We start from the raw sequence: 20,802 nt of genomic DNA, 5'->3' as shown, positions 1-20,802 counted from the left end.
ATACCGCAATTTGAAGCAGCTCAGTTCATTCATTCAGCGCCAGTGGAAAGGTTTTCAAAGCGAATATGCTGAAAATTTGAGCAAAAGTATGCCGAATAGATGTGCCTGTGTGATCGAGAAGGCAGGAGAATGGATTAAATATTAATTTGTGGCGCCGTAGCTTAGATACTAAATAGAATGTATATAAAATAATTTTGTAAAACTCTTGAGTTTTATTATAAAAAATCAACCTCTCTCTATAATGAAACATACTGTATATCGTATTTAGAATTTGCGACTCATAATTTGAAAAATTTACTATAGAAAAAACTATTATATCGTCTTTAGATTTTGCGATTTTTGAAAAATTTACTATAGAAAAAACTATTATATCGTTTTTGGAATTTGCGACGTATAAAATTATTAAGTACACAAAATCTACGTCTTGATGGTTGACAAGAAATGGTAGCGTGCACTTTCTTGTAACCGGTCAATAATTTACACTATACAATATATATAAAATACATAAAATCTACGGCGCGACTATTTCTTGTCGGTTGACAAGAAATGGTCACGCTACCATTTCTTGTCAACGGACAAGAAAAAGTTGCGCCGTAGATTTGCACAAAATCCACGCGGTTACTTTTTATGGTTTTTACAACAAATGGTAGCATGCACTTTCTTGTAACCGGTCAATAATTTGCAATATACAATATATATAGAATACACAAAATCTACGCGGTTAATTGATCGCGCCGTAGATTTTGTGTAAAAAATGATATATGTCTACATGATGGTTTTGATAATTTAAACAGTATTACCTACCTTGACTAGTTACAAGAAAGTGCACGCTACCATTTCTTGTCAACGGACAAGAAAAAGTCGCGCCGTAGATTTGCACAAAATCTACGCGGTTACTTTTTATGGTTTTTACAACAAATGGTAGCGTGCACTTTCTTGTAACTAGTCAATAATTTGCAATATACAATATATATAGAATACACCTGATAAGGGCCTTTTTTTGTGATTGAGAAGACACGTTTTTTTTATTTTAGAGTTGCAAAATGCAATTTTATTTAATTAAATTTTAAATTGAACTGATTTGTATCAATTTCGTAAATGGACGCCAATTCTTGGATGTCTGATATAGACAGTGTGAAAGCTTCATTATCTCCCATCAAATTGTTAAATGCAGTTAAATCTGTTTTATTTAATTAAAAAAAAAGTTTATAATATATTATATAGCAACGAATTATATCAATTACTTCTACTTATTTCATCCGTTCCGAGATCCAGATCAAAACCACCAACATTTGTCACATTTTTGATGTCTTCGAATGGTGGTAGCATTTTGTCGATGGCACTTAATTCTTTATTCAAATCTATAAAGAATTTTACAAGGTTTGTATATTTAAATTATAATTTCTTAAAAATATAGACAATCATCACCTTGAAAAGCTAAATCACCATCGTCAGTGTGATCACCATTGTCGGTGTGATCATTTGCCTTCCCATTCCCTTCTTCTGGCGGCGATTCAACTTCATGTATGAAATTTTTACATTTTTATAACATTTAAATTACAATCTCTTTGTAGAAGAAAAAATATATTAAATATTTTACATTGAAGACCATCATCATCATCATTCCCTTCTTCTGGCGGCGATTCAACTTCAACATTGATTTCAATGCGACTATTGTCAGCATTTTCATCTATGACATTTTTATAACATTTAAATTACAATCTCTTTGTAGAAGAAAAATATATTAAATAACTTACTTTGAAGACCATCATCATCATGATTCCCTTCTTCTGGCGGCGATTCAACATGGCTTTCATCATTGTCGGTAAATATATGGTCAAAATTGGAGCGTAGCCGTTTTGCGAATTGCTCACATTCGTGATTCCACGTTCCTGTCGGGCGTTCATTTTTTGGCGTATATCCCTCCAAACCGAATTCGGCCAAATCGATGTTAAATTTATCACGCACACTGAATATAATTCTCCAAATCGATTTCATTAATACGTGGACCGATTTACTTCGTACCAATGGGAAACCCCGAAAAGCAAGCGTCTTAAAAATAGTTCCAATTTCAAGGGCAAATTTTTGGACAATTGGCACCGAACAATTTAAAAATGTTTTTAAAACTTTTAAATCATAAGTTGGATATTCCTGGCCATTATGTTCGAATGTGGTGGTGTAGTCAAGAGTGCTTAATTGACAAAGTAATTAAAATACAATTATTAAATATAATAGAAGAATGAAAAAGGTAAGGTTTTATGTTTAAAAACAATATATTTTACCTAATATATGATAGCATCATAATGCCACAGAACTGGAATGCATGTTTTTGATCGATAAAATATCGATATAAATTTTCATCCGTGGCAAAGCTTCCAACCATCATTTCGTGTGATATTGAATTTGGAGTACTTTTGTAATTCCATTGTGTGTCCCCAACATCGCACACATATCCACATTACTGAATTCACACGCAATGTGCGAACACAAAAACCGGTTCCACGTGTTTAGGTGGAACAAGTGTGAAGCTGAATGATTTTTTTTTACAGATTTTATTATTAAAATAATTTAATAAATTTAATAAAAATAATCGAAATAAAATTATTTTACTTTTTCGGTTCTTCACCGCTTACAATGGCCGTTTCCATGAATCTTTTAAAAGTTTGGCCGCAACCTTCTGACAAAACTGCCATCACCATTTCGGGGATTTCAAGTTGTAAATTATACAGAGGTGATTTGATCACATTCGAAAGGCTTTGCAATGGCGCGCTCTCTTTATTGGTGGCATACACAATTAAATTTGCCTGCATTTTAGCCTGTTTAATAGCGGTGTTGGCATCATCATCATCCGTACATTTTCGTTTCATTTCAAGGCGTATTTTCGTTCCGGCCGATGTTACTTTTAATGCGTCATCCGTTTTGCACAAGTCCAGAACTGTATTTGGATATGGCTCCAGCAGCAGCCAATCTGCATGGTTCATGACGGTGAGCCAGTTTCCTCTATATTGACGTGGCTTCTGTTCCCCGTATATACATTTCCAAACGTTCGGAATTAAAGTCTCGGGCGGTTCTGGGTCGGATTTTCCTTTCCGAACAACTTGACGGTTGAAATACAGTTTGTAAACCGTATACCTAAAAAGATCCACGTCATCGGCCGTTTCCGATATTTGTTTTTGGAATTGCCGTAGTATCTCCGGAGTGGCAGAACGCAATTCTTTCCATACGGTTTCAAACATGGCGAACTTTTCTTTGAAATTGCTTGGTTTACAATTTTTTGAATTTACGCTGGCTGCTGTTCGACCGGCATTTAAATAAAAAGCCAACGAAAAAGATGCATTGCCAGCATCTACGGCAGATGGACCGTAGACATCCCTCAGTTTCGGGATTTTCTTAAAATCGTACCTGAAAAAGAGTGCCTACTTTAAAATAATTCTATAAATTGTCATTGAAAGAGTCGCGCCGTAGATTTTGTGTATTCTATATATATTGTATATTGCAAATTATTGACCGGTTACAACAGACAAGAAATAGTCGCGCCGTAGATTTTGTGTATTTTATATATATTATATACTCGAGATCAAAATACTGTGTATGTTATGTTAATTTTCAATTCAAATTTTATTTTACATGTTAGTTAGTAATAAAGAAAAAAACGACAATAACATGTTCGTGTAGATTATATGTTTGAAATTATCAAAACCTACATATGCATAAAATACTAAATGTCATTCAACTTCAAATTGTCAAAAGATGGCGACACCGAGAATATGTTTATATAGTATATCGTATTACTATAGAAAAAAATTTACTATAGAAAAAACTATTATATCGTTTTTAGAATTTGCGACGTATAAAATTATTTTTTTGAAAAATTTACAATAGAAAAAACTATTATATCGTTTTTAGATTTTGCGACGTATAAAATTTTTTTTTGAAAAATTTACTATAGAAAAACTACTATATCGTTTTTAGATTTTGCGACATATAAAATTATTTTTTTGAAAAATTTACTATAGGCCGATTCATTGGTTGGGGCATATTTGTTATAATAACGTTACTATTCAATCACTTCTGCTCAGAATTTACACGTTATATAGACAAATTGACGTATATTAACACAATTGTAAATTTTACGGCGCATCTGCCGCTAAGGAGAGCCCGCACACCACGTGAGTGATGCATGGCAAATTCGAGAGCATGGCAAACCCGAGAGCATGGCAATTCGACTATAGAATTTCTGTAAAATAATTTTTAGAATAAAAGTGTAAAAAATATAAATAAAATGTTCGTTTTTTACCAAAAAGGATAAGTTTAAATTGAAATAATTGAATTAAAGATGAAAAAAACAAAGGTTGCTTGAAGTTGTGACTCGTTACGTTTCCATTCGGAATTGAAAGAGGAATTGTCAAAACTCCCCAACATTTATGTGTGCGTGAACATAATATGTTTTTATACGAATGAATAAAGGTTGACATATAACCAACTTCGTGCTAGTGCTATGAATTAAATTTTGTGAATTGATGGAAATTGTGAAAATTAAATAATAAGTGAATGTTTATTAAAATATTGTTAGTACAAAAAATGTTTAAAAATTTATTTTATTCTAAACAGATTAAAAAATTCCAAAATAATTAGTTCGAAATATCATAGAATTTTCAAACATTATTTTCATTCCGAATCTACTAGTACGTTAGCATGAAGTTGGTTAAGAATGGTTCGGTCGAACCACAGCAATGAAATCCCTACTACCGTGCTAGATGGTGTCGACACGAGTGGACGGATTTTTAAATTTATTTGAACGACGCCATGTTTATATAATTGTCCATTACAACGTACATGTAACAGAAAAAACACACAGTCCATGTCCTCGCTAGTGGACATAAACGATTTGAACCGTCAATGTGAACTAGATCAAGTATAGAACTTTACATAGGATCATATACGATGAATATGGATTACACAGTCTGTTTCAAAATACCGTCACCAATGTCGACACCATTTGACATCAAAATTTTGACAGTAAAAATATGTGTTATTGTTGTTGTCGTTCCATTGCTGTGGGTCGAACAGCTATTTTTTGACATTTTGTTTTGTTTGTGTGTGAGTAAGAGAGTGTAAGAAACTGCGTTAGGGACTTTATAAAGGCATTTGACATTACCTCTTTGTACTGTAGAAATGTATTAATTAATTGATTAAATGAATACACAAGTTAATCAAAATATGATGGTTTTGTTTTAAGTTTTTTCATTCCGGAGTCCCGGTTTCATCACAAAATAGATGAGGACCCGAGTTCGATTCTCGGTCAAATTTGGTCCGGTGTTTTTCCACCGTGATTCGCTCAGGAATCGTCAGTGGTTTAATGCGGAATAGATTTGGTCGGGTTTGGGGCTAGTGGAGTGCTTCGGAAGGGCACTTAAAGACGTCGGTCCCGTGTGTATGCATAACGAAGATATGGGCTCAGCATAAACACACATAAAATGGAGTGCCTTCGCGTTAGTTGATTGTATTGAATATGTGAGAGATTGCAAATACAACAACCGTAAAAAGGTAGTGCGCCATCTCTGGTGAATATACCGGTAAACCAGCGATATGTGCATTCCTCCATTGCAATAAGAAGAGCCCAAGGTCATCTAGGAATGAATGGAATTCTTGTGACTGTCACGACAATTGACTTGAGAAGAAAGCCCTGGTCAAACATGTAATTTTGTTTATGCAGAAAACAATAAATATGTGTATTTAATTGCAGATTTTTATAATTTAGTGTTATTTTATGATAAAAAATCGATGTTTAAAATTTCAGACATAAAGCTGACAAAAAAGTTGATAGTTTTTTTTACATAATTCATTCATGCAGAAATTTTAATCGAAGAATCTTTGAGCAAAGAAAAAATATATTCCAGAAAATCAAACATGCAGCTCGCTTTATTAATTGATGTGTTTTCTATCCGCGAATAATAGTGCAGATTTCGCGAAGTGGGTGGCTGTAATTACAGACGTAAAATTATTTGTTTAGTGTATGTCTAGCTGCATGGTTCAATATAGTTTTCTGACATAAAGCAAAAAAAAAGTTACTTGTTAGAGTGGCTCTTGGTCTATTAATTGAAACAATAAATTTAGAAAAAAAATTATGTAGCAAAATTATGACTACACAGCCAAAAAACTATTATATCGTTTTTAGAATTTGCGACATATAAAATTATTTCTTTGGTAAAAATTATATAAATAAACAACTATTTTAAGAATTTCAAAAACTGTTGAGAAATATGCGGCATTGTATAGAATTATACGGAATTATTTAGAATTATCGGGGTATTAGATTGAATTGTGAGAATTACGAAACTGTAGTAGTATGCCCCTTGACGTAATTCATAAATAGTTGTTGAAGCAGTGTTCGAAAAGATCCAAAAATTATAATACGTATAACAGTTCAATTTTTTATAAAATATAAGCCACTGGATTTTTTCTGACACGATGAACATGACCCATATCACTTCATGGGTATATTTTTAAATAGTACATAATTAGTAGGTATGTAATTATGGCATGAGCACATAGAAGTATTGCTGAAAATCTAAATTTTATTTAGAAAGCAAGTTACTCCTGAAATAACACATTTCATTTGAAATTCTTATAAAATAAACAAAACATTATAAATTCATATGATAATAATATTTATTGTAAAATGAAATTTTGAAGGCTTAATGCAAATTTGTAACAAACATTACAATGTAAAACATGTTGAATTTGCGTAGTTTAACTTGTTCAATATTGGTATTTAAGCTTAATCTCCACGGTTTACAGTGTCAGTAGATTTCGTTTGATTCCCGACATTAGAATGTTAAATCGACAAGTTATCACCTTAATAGGTGTTGTTGTGTTGATAAATTTACTGCAAGTAAAAGGTAACGGACCACAACACCCAAACGATGCTAGTTCCAGTTCTGCTAATAGTAACAGTAGCAGCCATCGATGGTTTGACGTCGCTGGTGTTTTCCGAAATGTTTTTAAATTGCCAGGTACAGCTGATTATAAATCTTTTCCATGCTTAACAAGTAGAAAAATTATTTTCGCTTAAATAAAAACAGTTTCAGTGATAGAGGCCGAGGCAATAAAAGAGCGTGGAGGATTAGTATGGAAACGTCCTACCAATATTGCGCAATTTCCTCATACGTGGCATACATTCAAAGCAAAGAACGCATCTGGTGAAGAAGTTGAATTCGTGATTAAAGATATACCCAGAAGTAGATTCAACCAAGTTGTAGACTTGATGGCTCTGTACACACTCAAAACGGATCCAATATACAATGCACTCGGTTAGTGTGACTTCTTTTACCGTCTTTTACACATGTAAAGTAAGAGTAAACAAACAAATCTAATAAAATTCAATAGACATATGGACAAATGCGGACGCTGTGAATATTTTTAAAAATGAGTGGACATTGATACTCAAGCAAAAAATGTCGGTGGCTTGCTTCACGAACGATGGATCTGACACAATTGTCGGTATAAGCATATTGAATGTATTGCGAAAAGATGATGTCATGTTCAAATTGATTCCAGATGTAAGAAAGAAATTATTTTCAGTTTCTTTTTAATGCGATAGTATATCACTCAAACATTTTGTTTACTTCAAGTATCCAAATTACAGAATCAATAGATTGGAACAATTATATCGTAGAATCAAATTTGATACATTTGAACATTATAAAGTTGATGAATTTTTAGGTAAATTTTTTGAATGAAATGTTATTTTACATTTTGGATAGTTTCATTGTTGTTGGTTTTTAGGTAGCGCTGGTATTGGAATTCATCCAACGTATGAACACTTTGGCATTGATTTAGAACTTCTTAGGAGCAGAGAAGGGATTTGTCGAACATTTGGATTAGCTGTAACGTCAACGCTGTTCACATCACCAGCATCCAATACTGCCGCCAATCAACTTCAGTTTAATATTGACAAAACTTTAAGGTATAAAAAAAGGTAAAACTTCATATTTATTCACATTTTGTAAATTTAACCTTTTTTTCAGCTATAATGATATACGCAAAGTAATTCCTGAGTTCACGTCCATTACCAATCCGAGAATAACGCTGAGATCAAAAGAATTCAAATGATGAAAGCGAAAGACGACATGTCGTCAACCATGAAAAATATTTTTGTATTGTAATGAGTATTTTATTTGAAATGCGAATAAACACAGAATGAATTAATACAATTTTGAATGAAAGAGAACATTTTTATCCAATACAAACTTAAATATTTATCCAAATAAACCTTGAAATTCGCTGACACTTTCATCATAGGGGCTTTTTTATCACATGTCAACTCAAATTGAAACTAAAGACTAAACAGAGCGTCAATTTTAAAATTTGCTGTCATTTCCTCCCATTGCATGTAACATATTAGTATGTTACCGTAAGTATTGAAACCAGAGATTGTTCCTCTAAGGAGGAATTCCTTCAAACTATCGGAATATTATTTGTCATAGTGAAAAAATAACATGCGCAAAGTTTCACATCATTCCGATATCATGCATGGCTCTCACATAAAAATTCAACACATTCACACATTTTGCCATTTTTGCAAATATTTGTATGAAAATTTCTTCGATATATTATTTTATCGGAAAACTAACATCAGATTTGGTTTTCTCATACCGAGAAACTCCCTACAAAGTATCTGGATTGAAAATAGATCGTATGTCATTGAGAATACTTGTGTATATTTTGTAAAACGAATAGCCGTTAAACTTCATCCATAAATGATAAACTTAAATGATGCTCCCACATTCATAGCCCTTTACGTCATACGAATTTCGATCTATTTGTGAAGATGATATGAAAAATATTGAATTTCGTACAGAAAAACAAATTATGATAAAAATTGAAGTATTTTTTTTTCGACACGTGTTTGATTACGTTAATCGTGTTTTCTTTACACTACATTTTCATTTCATTGGTATTAAACAATTTTTTCAAGCGAATTTAAAAGAATTTTTTTTTTGGAGAATAATATCACTTTATTTAAAACTTCAATTTAAGAAATTAAAAGCGATTTGTTTTGGCAGTTGTCGTTCTGTTACATTTTATTTAAATGTACTGTAATTATAGCGATTTGTTTTTTTCCCAAAATGAATAGACCTGAGCGCCATTCCCCATCTGTTAACATACGGAAATTCTGGAATTACTTCATGCATCTTGGCAAAGCTAAAAAAAAACACATGGAGTAATTGTAAAGAGGCGAACATTACTTTCAATAATTATTCTGTACGCACCTCAGACCTTTGTCCATTTTAAAATGAATGTCATTGGCTAAAGCATTGGACTCTGGTGATGTGAATATCGTTGACGTTAACTTTATGCCAAAATTTCGACAAATCTCTTGTCGTATCTTAAGAAATTCCGCATCGATTCCAAAATTCGCATACTTTGGGTCAATTCCAATACCAAAACTTCCTAAAAACTCATCAACTTTGTAGTGTCCAAATAAATCAAATTCATACAAGTCTCTCATAAATCCAAATAACACTCTGAGATTGTAACTTTCAACCTTGAAATTATTTGTGAAAATGCCTTCATAAGATTTATTTTAAAAATATTAAAAGAATTGCGGATCTTACACTTGGAAGCAATTTATACATAACATCATCCTTTCGTTGTACCGCCAATATGTTAATACCAATAATATCATCCGAACCATCGTTTCTGAAACAGGCCACCGACATCTGTTGCTGCAATACTAGGCCCCATTGCTTTTTAAGGTATTTTACAGCATCTGCATCGGACCACAAAGACAGTGTTTTATATATTGGCTTATATCTTAAAGTATATAAAGCCATCAAGTCTACAACTTCATTGTATCTATTCCGGGGAATATCTTTAATTATGAATTCAACTTCGTCACCAGAGGTGTTCTTTGCTTTGAATGTATGCCACGTGTGTGGAAACTGTGTATCATATGTGTTAGGACGTTTCCATACTAATCCTCCACGCTCCTTTAATGCCTCTGCTTCCACCACAAGGTCTGTTTAATTGAGGAAAAATTATTCTTATATGTTTTTTATCAAAAGATGTACTTGGGAACCAGACAATATATTTAGCTGCCGTCATCTGGATATTTCAGCTCATCTGGATGCCGTCAGCAGATGATACAAAGTGAAAACAATAGAAGTGATTGTTAAAGGTGTTGTTACTGGTATTACTATAACAATCACTTCTATTGTTTTCACTACGCATCATCTGCTGACGGCATCCAGATGAGCTAAAATATCCAGATGACGGCAGCTAAATATATTATCTGTTGGGAACTCGAGAAATTTTCTGAAAACACCAGAAATACCGCAATTATTGGGATTGAAGCGTAGTAGTGGTGTGTTGGAGTCCAATGCTTGGAGTACATCCATAAACACGATAACACCCACAATTAAAATGAGGATCTTATGATTTAACATCGCGAAACGAATGATGCAAGGAAGGGAAATTTACTGACAATTTCATCGATAAAAGTTAAGCTTAAATTGCAAAATAAACACATCACACAAAATGTGTTTTATGACACATAAATTCCTCAGTGGATCTGTTTTCGAAACAAAACAAATGAAAAGCATGTAGGTTAGACTTAGTTTATAGACTTAGATATAAGATAAAAAGAATATAATAAAAGTGAAAAAAAACCGGTCGAAAATAATTCTCAATATTAATCCACCAGGTCATAGTTTGTCTGCTTTTTTTGCTATTTTTTCTATTCATTGATATAATCCAAGTAGTGCACAATGCTTTAGATGAAATTTCATGCTTTTTGTGCTTCCGACCAATTCGACTAGAGTAAGCGATACAAAGCATCAAGAAACATCAAAATAGTGCTTTACCAAAATCAGAGATGGCATTGACTGTACAAAATGATGTTTTTTCTTCATTCAGTTTCAATTTTTTGTGAAAAATAAAAACAAAAATTCAAAGCTTTCAAATCAAACATTTTTTCGGTCAAAATCCAAACGAAACAAAAAACATTTAATTTCTTGTTTCAAATATATTTTTCGGACTCAACATGGCTTTTTACAGTTAGAGCATATCATGCAATTATTCACAATATTTATAGAAAAGGCCAGAACAACTGATATTTTTAAATATGTAAAGAATACTGGCGTTCCAGTTTATTTATTCAATTTATGTTAGCCATTTCATTATCTGATCACAGACTGAATTTATCACAAACATTGTACAATATCATTCAATGAAATAACTAGTTGAATATCTAGCCACTAGCCTTTTCAAATTTGAAGCTACTGTCTCGGTACAATTACGAAAAAATACAATATACAATTTTAAAAATGGCTCTCTTTACCTAATATTAAAAACTTAATTAACTAGTTTATAACAGAGTCTTTATCGAAGGCGTATTTTTTCTTATTATAACAAGCTGTAAACATATGAAGTGATATGTAATATGATGAACAAATTCCTCATCATAAATGGAGACTTTCTGACTAATAAAATCTTTATGCCACAAAAATGAATTAATTTTTAGTACTTTGTAGAGTTATTGTCGAATATGAGGTCAAAATTAGGTCATTTGTTAAAAAGGTCCAATATACAGGCATTTCATTCACATTTAATCATCTGGAAAAATTGAATGCATCAAAATTTTTAGTAGTGAATCGACATTTCAATTAAGACAGCAACGTTGCAGATCGCACAAAAAAAGAAAGTGAAATGCTATTGGAAGAAAGAAAATGGAAATCAAAACTCAAAAACAATCGCTTCAAATGCAAACAGAAAAATGTGTAATCGATGTTGAAGCAACAACAGTTTAACTGTAGTTAAAGTACACTTGAATTCATCTATTTCTATTTTTTGAAACGAAATATTTTTCATAATGAATGGTTCTAAGTACGCATAAGCAAACAATGCAATTTAGCTATGTTCAAAGGACTTCTTTCCACAACCAGTTTCTTTTTTATAATTTGTTTGCTTCAATCATTAAAAAGTTCATGGCAATGTTTTCAATTTTAATTTAAAAAATAAACGTTGTTTCAAAATGGTCTCCGAACGAAGGAAAAAAAAATTATATACGCGCGAATCGCATTTTAATTCTTAGAAGGCTTCAATTTGTCTTTACGTTTGCTAACCATTGAATATTCTGTTTGTATCAAAGTTTTTGTGCGAAGCAAATCAAAAATGTGTCGGACGCATGGAAACCATTGAAAAAAAGTAAGAAGAAGAAGATGATGATGATGAAGAGCGTGAACAGTGTGAGTGTGGTAGCCGGGAAGCAAATCATTGAAGAATCAAGAATTAAGTATTCAATCTTTTTTCCCTCTTTTTCGCGTTCATTACGACAAGAGCGAGATTCGTTTGTCGTGTACACAGACCAAAATAAATTGTATATAAAAAGGAATATAAAAAGTTTTTTTTCTCTGTGTGTGTGATTGTGTGTTAGCGCGCGAGAAAGCAAGGGATGGTACGGCGTTGGTAGACATTTATATAGCGCGCGCAAAAGTATGTGCGACATTGATTGAGCACGGCAATGATGGTGGTGGTGTGGGTTGGGAAATAAGAAAAGAGAGAAAACCATTTGATGGACTGTGACTATGACGATACAAATTGTATATGTACATATTACGGTTTATATAATGCGACCCCATTTGTATTGAGCATTCTTTCGTGACTTTTTTTCAGCGACCGTGCCGCTTTTTTACCCTCCTTTTTTAAAAAAAAACTGTAATTCCTCACTCTTTTACAACTCCCATATTTTTACTGGAAGCTTAGTCACCACGCTCACGCTAGTACGCTGCCATCCGCGATTAGCGATTGAAAATAGCAAAGGCGATTTGGAAAAAACCAATTTCGTGTTATTGCTTTGCATAAAAAGATTAGATTTATGTGTAAATATAATGTGCTTAGTTTCTTCGGTTGTCTTTTCCATTGCTAAATGAATCTTGGCGACAGCAAACTCACTCTATATCCATTCCATGGCTACACCTGACCCTCGTTTTTGACAGAAAATATACTTTATAGATAAAGGATATAGATCCCTTCAATAATTTTTAGAAGATTTCACGTCTTTAATGAGACAAGCGGCATTTTCAATGAAATCATTTTAATGTAAATCACGTAAAAATTGACAATGTCATCAAAAGTTTGACATTTTCGCTTTTAACGAAATGAACAAAAATGGAAACGAGAAACGGAAGAAAGAGAACGTCACTGTAAGAAAATGAGAAAAAGAAGAATTATAATTGATGATAACCTGCAATCAATAAAATTCATCCCTTCATTTTATTTAGATACTCTTTCGCTGTTCGATTACATACAAGATATGAAATTTAGAGAACAATCAGATAAAAAAAGTATTGAAATGACTTAATGAAACTTTTAAATATTCTTTGCGATTCCATTAGTAGATACTAGTATCCAATAGTTGAGTTCAAATTAAAAAAAAATGCAAAATTATTCAGTTGATCAGCAATATCGTAACAAATATTCAAATCGAATTGAGATGTGATGTAACCAGAAGAATCGAAACCGGTTTTCCATGTGGACGGTAGACTGAATGACCTTGATGGTCAAATTCTGGTTGTAATGGCTTATGAATTGGCCAAATAAATTGGACAATGTGTGCATTGTGCACTGGACATGTAAACAATCTATATATTACTGATTAAAATGTGGCCCATGCGATTGTGTTGTACGATGTTGTCAACCGACTGTTGTTTCATATTCATTTAGTTTGGTTGTAAAGTTAGACTGAGAGAAAGTCAATGTCCTTGAAATCATGTTTATGTTGAATGTTCATGAAAATATGAGGAAGAAGCATTGCTTGAAGGGTTGTTGTCCGATGTTTCATTCCCAATGTAATTACTACAATAAAATAAATTTGAACACAGACACCGAATGGGAAACGGTACATACGGCCATATGGCGATTGACCTAAAAACTCGTTTGACCAGTTTGTCCCTGTGCTACTGGTAAGTACAATGTCTACGTCTACGTCAAGGTGCAAGCCATTACACGTAACAAAATGTAACACATTTCATGGAGTAATTTAATTTGGTCGGTCTTATACATAGGTCGCTAAATATTGTTGTCGTATAGCACGAGATTTTGGAATTGAAACGTGGTTGAGCATTATTTCTGTCCATTGCACAGAGTCCATATGGTTTGTGTTTATCATACTGGAACCAAATTCAAAACAGATGATGTCGATGATGATGATGATGCTGCTGGCGACGATGATTCAATGTGTGCATGATTATCAATGAATTGAATCAATACCGGTAAACAATGCATGTACATGGCAGTTCTTGGAAGTTATAAGTCACAACTCAATCAAATTAACATGAACGGGATTTATGTTTACGAAAGTGATCTTAAAAATAATTTTACAATGTTAGGCTGGATATTTACGATGATTATTTATTTCTGATACCATATTTGATGCCGGCAACAGGTTTAAACGTGATTCATTTCGATTGTGATGCCCAAAAACCGATAAAATCGACTTTTAGTTTGTGTGAATGAATTTGAGTAGAATCGAATACAGTTTTAAAGTACTTTTTAAGCTTCCGACTTTAATTTCAAACAAAAATGATATTCTGGATTGGATTTTTCTTTATCGTAACACTATTTTTTGTCATTTTTTAAAGTTTGGTTTCATTATTTTTATCTTCATTTTTCATTTCAAGATAATGGCTTTTGCACAAATCGAGATTTGTTTTTTTTTATTATTTGGAAAATTTGATCCGAATAGATGTGTTTATCGTTAAAATATGCGACCAACAAAATGCGCATAAATGTCTATTGAACATGCAAGTTGTAGATATATATTTTCAGAGTCCCTAAAATTAAAATGTTATACATGTACGTTATGCGAGCGAGTAATTTGCATCATGAGAAATGTGAAACAAGTCTTAGCGTCTTTTCTTCGTAACGACTCGGTCGTTAAAACCCCTTCGAATATGAAAATATATATTAAAAAAAACTGCTCGTAAGAAAGATGAATCTAGGAAGGGTGAATAACAGAGACGACGAAATTGCTATGCATGTGGCTTTCGTTAGGATTAACATGTATGCGGCACCGTATTTGCATATGGATGTTTTTTTACAATGTCTTTTTTTGCTATACTCTTTTCTCTCACTTTTAAATCTTATGTCGAAAATAATTGAAGTGAGGTATTAAAAGCAGACAATATCGTAAAGAACAATGCCCGCGGCTAGTAAATAGATTGCTATAGTCCATTTGATATGGGATATAAATACAAAATGATGTGAATTAATTATTTTTTTCGAAACGGACACATTTTGAAGTCCCATACGAAGATTAAGACGAGAACCGAGACCATTTTTAAGCGGGTCGATATTCTTTCACACCACGGTGCGTAAAAAACCCCTTTGGATTCATACACACATGTCCATTGAAGAAATGTTATCTTCTCATGCCACAAAGAAACGGACACAATTTCCTTACAAGAAACAAATGATCGCATGAAATTGATGTGCGTTCAATGTGAGAAAATCCTGAGAAACACGAACCACAACCATATCCATATATTCCGTACACATATAATGCTTGCGCATATATCACATGTGATGCGATATATGGTATGGTGTATATGCACAGACACGTTCGGATGTTGTGTTGACACCGATGTTACGGCAACGAGAAAAACGCATATTCATTTTGCTCGAAAGGGTGAGCTCGGGGTACATCATTCTTATCTGTGTAGACCGGACAATCCGGTTTTCCTTTTTGTTTTTGATGATATTTTTTCTACATTTCTCGCTCGCTCTCGCTCTTGCTCAATGACTCTATGGCTCTTTGTGCACTCTTAAATCATTTGTTGTTTCGAATCGTGCATAATTTGGTTAGCTATTTTTTTTTATGTTGTCCTTACTAATGTGATTGGGTTACACACATTGATGGAAAATTCCCTTTTGCAAGCCATCAGCTTCTTTTCTGCTAACTCTTTTTATTGTATAATGACTATTAAGGAATAGAGAACCCGTTGTTTGCACTGGGACGATTTTATCCGGTCGATCATTATAAACGGACCGTGAATATGGTGAAATATATATATATAAATAAACGAATGGCATATAAAAACCGGATTTTTCTTAATGCCATTTGATGTCTAACGGTCGCACAGCGTCCAGGTGGCCGTTCATTAAACGAACAAATAATAAACCTTTTTTCATCTAACTAAACTTTTATTCAAAGCCGGTCGAAAATTAAAAACCAGTTTCCTATTCAATAACAGGAATAAAAATATGCATGCGATGTATGAACTATCCACTCTCGGATTACAACACCTTTCTATCCAATTTTGAAAGCAATTGATTTTGAATGGACGCATCATTTCACGAAAAGTACTCGGCCAGTTAACACTTTCGACAATCAAATTGTCTGCAACGAATTCACATCGAAATCAATAATTAAAATATAAATTTTTATCATTTTGTGTCGATTGATTAGTCTAAAAGTGTCATTGCCTCATCGACTTACGTTTCATTACCTTTTCATCTTTGGTCTTTCAATTGCTTGGGTGATTTTATTTAATGAACTCGAAATTAATATCAATATTTGATTAGAATCAGTGAATAGATTGGGCTACAGCTATAGCAGTGCTATTTTCACAGCTCTTATTCATAGGTGCTATTTGTGAACAACGCATACAGACAGCGATTTTATGACACAATTCCGGACAATAGACCTATTATTTGTTTATGCAAAAAAATACTAAAATCAATAAGTCTATTGTTCTATTTACATTTTGAATATTTCATTCTAATTTAGAATACTTGGTGAATTTCCTAATACAGTGTTACATCATTTTCCACGGCATCTTTTATTATTTTCTGAGAATTCGCTAATTAAAAGTCAGTTTTAGATTTCCTTCATTTTGTTACGTAACAACTATAGATTCAGAATTTATTCAAAGAAGCGAAATATTGCCCATTGCACAATTTTTTTTTTTTTTTTTGATTTTTGTTGGTATCATTGTAATATGAAAATAATACGATGATTTGGTAAATTAATGGAAATAATTTTTAATAATAAAGTGCCATATAGAAGACATGTACGTTGATAAGTGACCTTAACCACTTTTTTCAAAATTCAAAGTTTCATTCAAAGTCTTTCTCGATTTTGGCATATCAAATTATATTTCATTATAAAAACCATGTTTGACTATCGCTTAAAAAATCAACCATTTTTTACTTATAAATCTATATTATGATTTAAATGAATTTATTCGACATATTTTGCATGAGTCGATTAAAGTTAAATGCGTTTCACGTTTAAAAGTCGTTTTTTTCATATTTGTGATTGCGTTCAATTGATGAGAAACACCAAATTCGCAATTTCATTGAAAATGTTCTTTGGCCAAGTCCTTGTCCAAGAGCGAAATTATCCCACAAATTGGGCTTTTCATCATCACAATTTTTATTATAATTATTAAATATTGCCCGTTATATTGTCATCAATGATGAAAAAACATAAAGGCGGATATAATCTGTTATGAAAATAAGCTGCATTGAATAGAACGGATCTTTGTCGGAATTGAAGTCAGTTGCCGTTTTGTGCAGTTATCGCCCATTGTTCATGGAATATTGCGTCAATTTTGCGATTGTAACAGCAAAACAAAACAAAACAAAAGAGCACAATATAAAAAAGTGATTTAGTCTGCAGACAATTTGGTGTGTCCAATAAAAATTAGTTGACAGAGAGAAAGAGAGCGGGAGAACAAAAAAAAAAATATATATTAAAACTCCAACTCTGTTTGATGAAAAGATGGTGTCCGCAAAATTTCTATCACAGAGTCACAGCTAAAGTTTGACAAATGGTGAAAGCGTTAACTTATACCAGATAATATAGGTTTTCTGTATCGCTACATTAACCAACCGAAAAAATGATTAAGAACCATTAAACAATGGATGTGGCAAGAATGCACCGAAAAAGAGTAAGAAAAGCCAGAAATGGTAACCCATGCCTAAATATGGCAAAAGCATTCGAACAAATCGGAAAAGTTGCAATGAGGCCTTTTGTCACTACTTCTTTTGTATACAAAACGCAGAAAAATCATTAATACGAAAAATATTTTATTAAAATGAATAATTACGTCGACAGTACATCTCTGTTTTTCTAGTCGTCTCTCTCCATCGTTGAATCTATTTCTCAACCTCCGTTGCATCACCATTTAAACATTATACCGTACAAAAAATAGATGAAATCTCACAATGAGCGGCAATATTTTTTGTTGGATTTTTCTATCTTACTTGGTTGTGCTTGCGTTCACTTCTTTTTTGCTCTTCATTTATTATTCTGCGAATTAAAAAAAATGAATTCCATTTCTCTTTTATATGGCGACGTTTGCAGCGTTCACTTATAAACGTACTTTATTGTCTTTTCTTTTCTTAGTGCCTAACGTTTGGATTTTCTGTTGCCGCCGTTGCTGATGCTGTGTGTTTTTCTTTGTTTTTCGTTCTGACAGTTTTTCATTATTATTTCATTGGGCGAAAAATACACGCAGATACACATTTGAGAAATTTATGAGAAAACGCCGAAAAACAACGGCAATGGTGATAAAAAAGTAATTGAATAAGTCATTCTGGTGGGATGCGTTAGAAAGAGAGACAAGAAAAAGGCAGACCAGCGCCAGAAAAACAAATAAATTTAAATGGCAAATATAATTCAACTCTTATCTTATACACAATTTTTGCATTTGTATGTTTGCCAAACCATGGACGAATATGTACTTCTGCTTCGCATCATATAAAGAAATGAAAGAAAGCGGCGGCAAGAAGAGAAATAGAGAGAGAGAGAGGAGAAAAAAAGACAAAAAAAGAACTACACGCGAATGGTTTTTGCAATGAAAACCCAAAATCTCCTACTCTCTATTGAAAGTTTAACGAAGCGCGGTTTTCTTATTTTTCCTCGAAAACGATATTAAAAGAAAAAAAAAACCAACGAAGAAAATCATAAACGCCGGAATTACTGATGAGCAAACCGAAAATCAAGAACCATCGATATTATTATTATTTTCTTTTTCGTGTGCTTTTCATGAAATTCCAGAAATGGCATTTTTTTCTCATTTTATTTCTTCTTCTTCTTCTTATCGAAAACGCTTGGTTGGTGAATCAATTATGCTATGTTCATCCTCTTTGAATATTTTCCAACAAACGCAACACTCATCCCAATTTTTCATTTTTCCTTTGCAAAATTCAAACACGTAGTAAGTACGCGCGCGGCAAACGTACAATAACATTGATTTCATAGTGACATTTGCCACCATCATACCACCTTCATCCCTTCGTTTTGTCCATACCCTTCATTGAGCGTACTTTGGTATATCGCACTTTGTTCGTTCGTTCTTCGATTCAACGAATTTTTTTGTCTTCCCGCATCGCCAATCATGAACCGTTTGCCATTATCCATCTCTTTTGCTCCGACAAAATGCCATTCAACACCCTTCACGACCAATATAAAACCCAACCGTCGATTTTTCTTAATTCATCGCGTACTGCGTGCGTTCTATTTTTTCCGTCATCTTTTTTGTCCATGTGTTCGTTTTCATTTTCGCTTCGTCTGTTTTTTTTTCATTTCATTTCATTCCAAGCATCCAGTACATGTATTAAGTATGCGTTCAATATACAACGAGAGAGGGAGAGTCAAACGTGCGGGATGGAATACAACGAACGACTTCGTTATTTCTTTCTTTCTTGTTGTTGTTGGTTTTTTTTTACTCTACCCATTTCTATTTTTTTTCTCGTTTGCTTTGGGTTGAGCGCGCTTATTCTTCAGCGCACACAATTTGTGCTGAAAATGTGGTGTTCTATAACTACCATTACCATTACATATTCTCTCGTTTACTGTTTCATATTGTATCGAATAATGGCGGCGTTTGAAGCCATTGTTGTAAATAAATATTGAGATACAATTTCTTATTTTATTCGATCGTCTTTTATACCTTTTTTAGCAAATTCTGATGCCTTTGCAAATCGGTGCTGTTTTCAATTCGTTTCTCATGTGATAATTCAAAACTATTTTATGCATATTATGAAATATTGTAATCAGTTTTTGAAACATGCTAATTTCTATTGTGGAAAAAATGGCTGAGGAAAACAGATTTTTTATTTCGATTTTATTAAAATCAAATTCAATCAATTTAAACTTTGATTTTAATTCATTCGATTGTAAAACTTATCCGAATTAAATATTCTCTCGATAAATATTATTATTTAGTCATAATCAAATAAATTGCTGGAAACTATAAGTAAATATCATTTCTAGAAAGGAATTACACACGCTTTTCTGTTTTCTCTATTAAATTTAAGAGATTTCATTTTCCATAGACACGAATGATTCGAAACAACTTGTTACATTTTATTTATATCTATCGAATTGATAAATAGTAATACAGAAACCATAAAACTTTCAATAATTATGTAAAAGTTGCACGGCACCAAGTTCGGAAAGTATTCATTGAATGGTTTTCGAACACATTCTCCTGTGGAACAAGTGGATAGTTTATTTGGTAGATATCCTTAATTTTATATTTAAAAAAAAAAAACAATTTTATTGAAATATTGATGGAGAAAGATTTGGCATTTATTATTAATAGATTTATAGTTTGATATATTTAGTTAATTATGAATTACAACTGAATATAATATGAGAATTAGAGAAAAATTGAGGTGATAGGCCATAGAAAACAAAAACGAAGATGAAAGTAGTGTATGTTCTTTATGTTTATTGAACCAAAAATGTGTGTACGAAAAAAAGGAAAAAATCCAAATGAAAAATAC

General features: G+C 32.5%; 2 protein-coding genes across 3 annotated transcripts; one reads left to right on the top strand and one right to left on the bottom strand.

The window, feature by feature from the left end:
* Nucleotides 1–6,788: 6,788 nt before the first annotated feature.
* LOC116345296 lies at nt 6,789–8,228 on the top strand. Its single transcript, XM_031774544.1, has 6 exons — nt 6,789–7,016; nt 7,086–7,313; nt 7,390–7,562; nt 7,635–7,725; nt 7,789–7,969; nt 8,031–8,228. Exons 1-6 carry the CDS (start codon nt 6,836–6,838, stop codon nt 8,113–8,115), a joined length of 939 nt encoding a protein of 312 aa, XP_031630404.1. The 5' UTR covers nt 6,789–6,835; the 3' UTR covers nt 8,116–8,228.
* A 772-nt stretch (nt 8,229–9,000) lies between these two features.
* On the bottom strand, nt 9,001–10,480 carry LOC116345303. 2 transcript variants are annotated; one of them, XM_031774550.1, is made up of 4 exons: nt 10,301–10,480; nt 9,621–10,024; nt 9,276–9,550; nt 9,001–9,207 (listed from the first exon to the last, which is right to left on the bottom strand). In XM_031774550.1, exons 1-4 carry the CDS (start codon nt 10,449–10,451, stop codon nt 9,087–9,089), a joined length of 951 nt encoding a protein of 316 aa, XP_031630410.1. In that variant the 5' UTR covers nt 10,452–10,480; the 3' UTR covers nt 9,001–9,086. The 2 variants fall into 2 exon arrangements, with proteins under 2 accessions (XP_031630410.1, XP_031630411.1); XM_031774551.1 differs by having other exon boundaries at nt 10,340–10,480.
* Nucleotides 10,481–20,802: the final 10,322 nt, after the last annotated feature.

The sequence above is a fragment of the Contarinia nasturtii genome, unplaced genomic scaffold, assembly GCF_009176525.2.
Source record: "Contarinia nasturtii isolate CC-2019 unplaced genomic scaffold, AAFC_CNas_1.1 Cnas_scaffold_1240, whole genome shotgun sequence".
Lineage (NCBI taxonomy): Eukaryota > Metazoa > Arthropoda > Insecta > Diptera > Cecidomyiidae > Contarinia > Contarinia nasturtii.
Note: the sequence above shows the minus strand (reverse complement) of the source record. Positions and strands in the feature narration are given on the sequence as shown.

Bases quoted from the DNA above. Each gene is read 5' to 3' on its own strand.
- LOC116345296 (XM_031774544.1), top strand. From the start codon at position 6,836: ATGTTAAATCGACAAGTTATCACCTTAATAGGTGTTGTTGTGTTGATA. The intron at 7,314-7,389 runs GTTAGTGTGACT...AAAATTCAATAG, and splicing joins TCCAATATACAATGCACTCG to ACATATGGACAAATGCGGAC. The intron at 7,970-8,030 runs GTATAAAAAAAG...CCTTTTTTTCAG, and splicing joins AATATTGACAAAACTTTAAG to CTATAATGATATACGCAAAG.
- LOC116345303 (XM_031774550.1), bottom strand. From the start codon at position 10,451: ATGTTAAATCATAAGATCCTCATTTTAATTGTGGGTGTTATCGTGTTT. The intron at 10,025-10,300 runs CAGATAATATAT...TCAATTAAACAG, and splicing joins AAAATTTCTCGAGTTCCCAA to ACCTTGTGGTGGAAGCAGAG. The intron at 9,208-9,275 runs GTGCGTACAGAA...GTTTTTTTTTAG, and splicing joins AAAATGGACAAAGGTCTGAG to CTTTGCCAAGATGCATGAAG.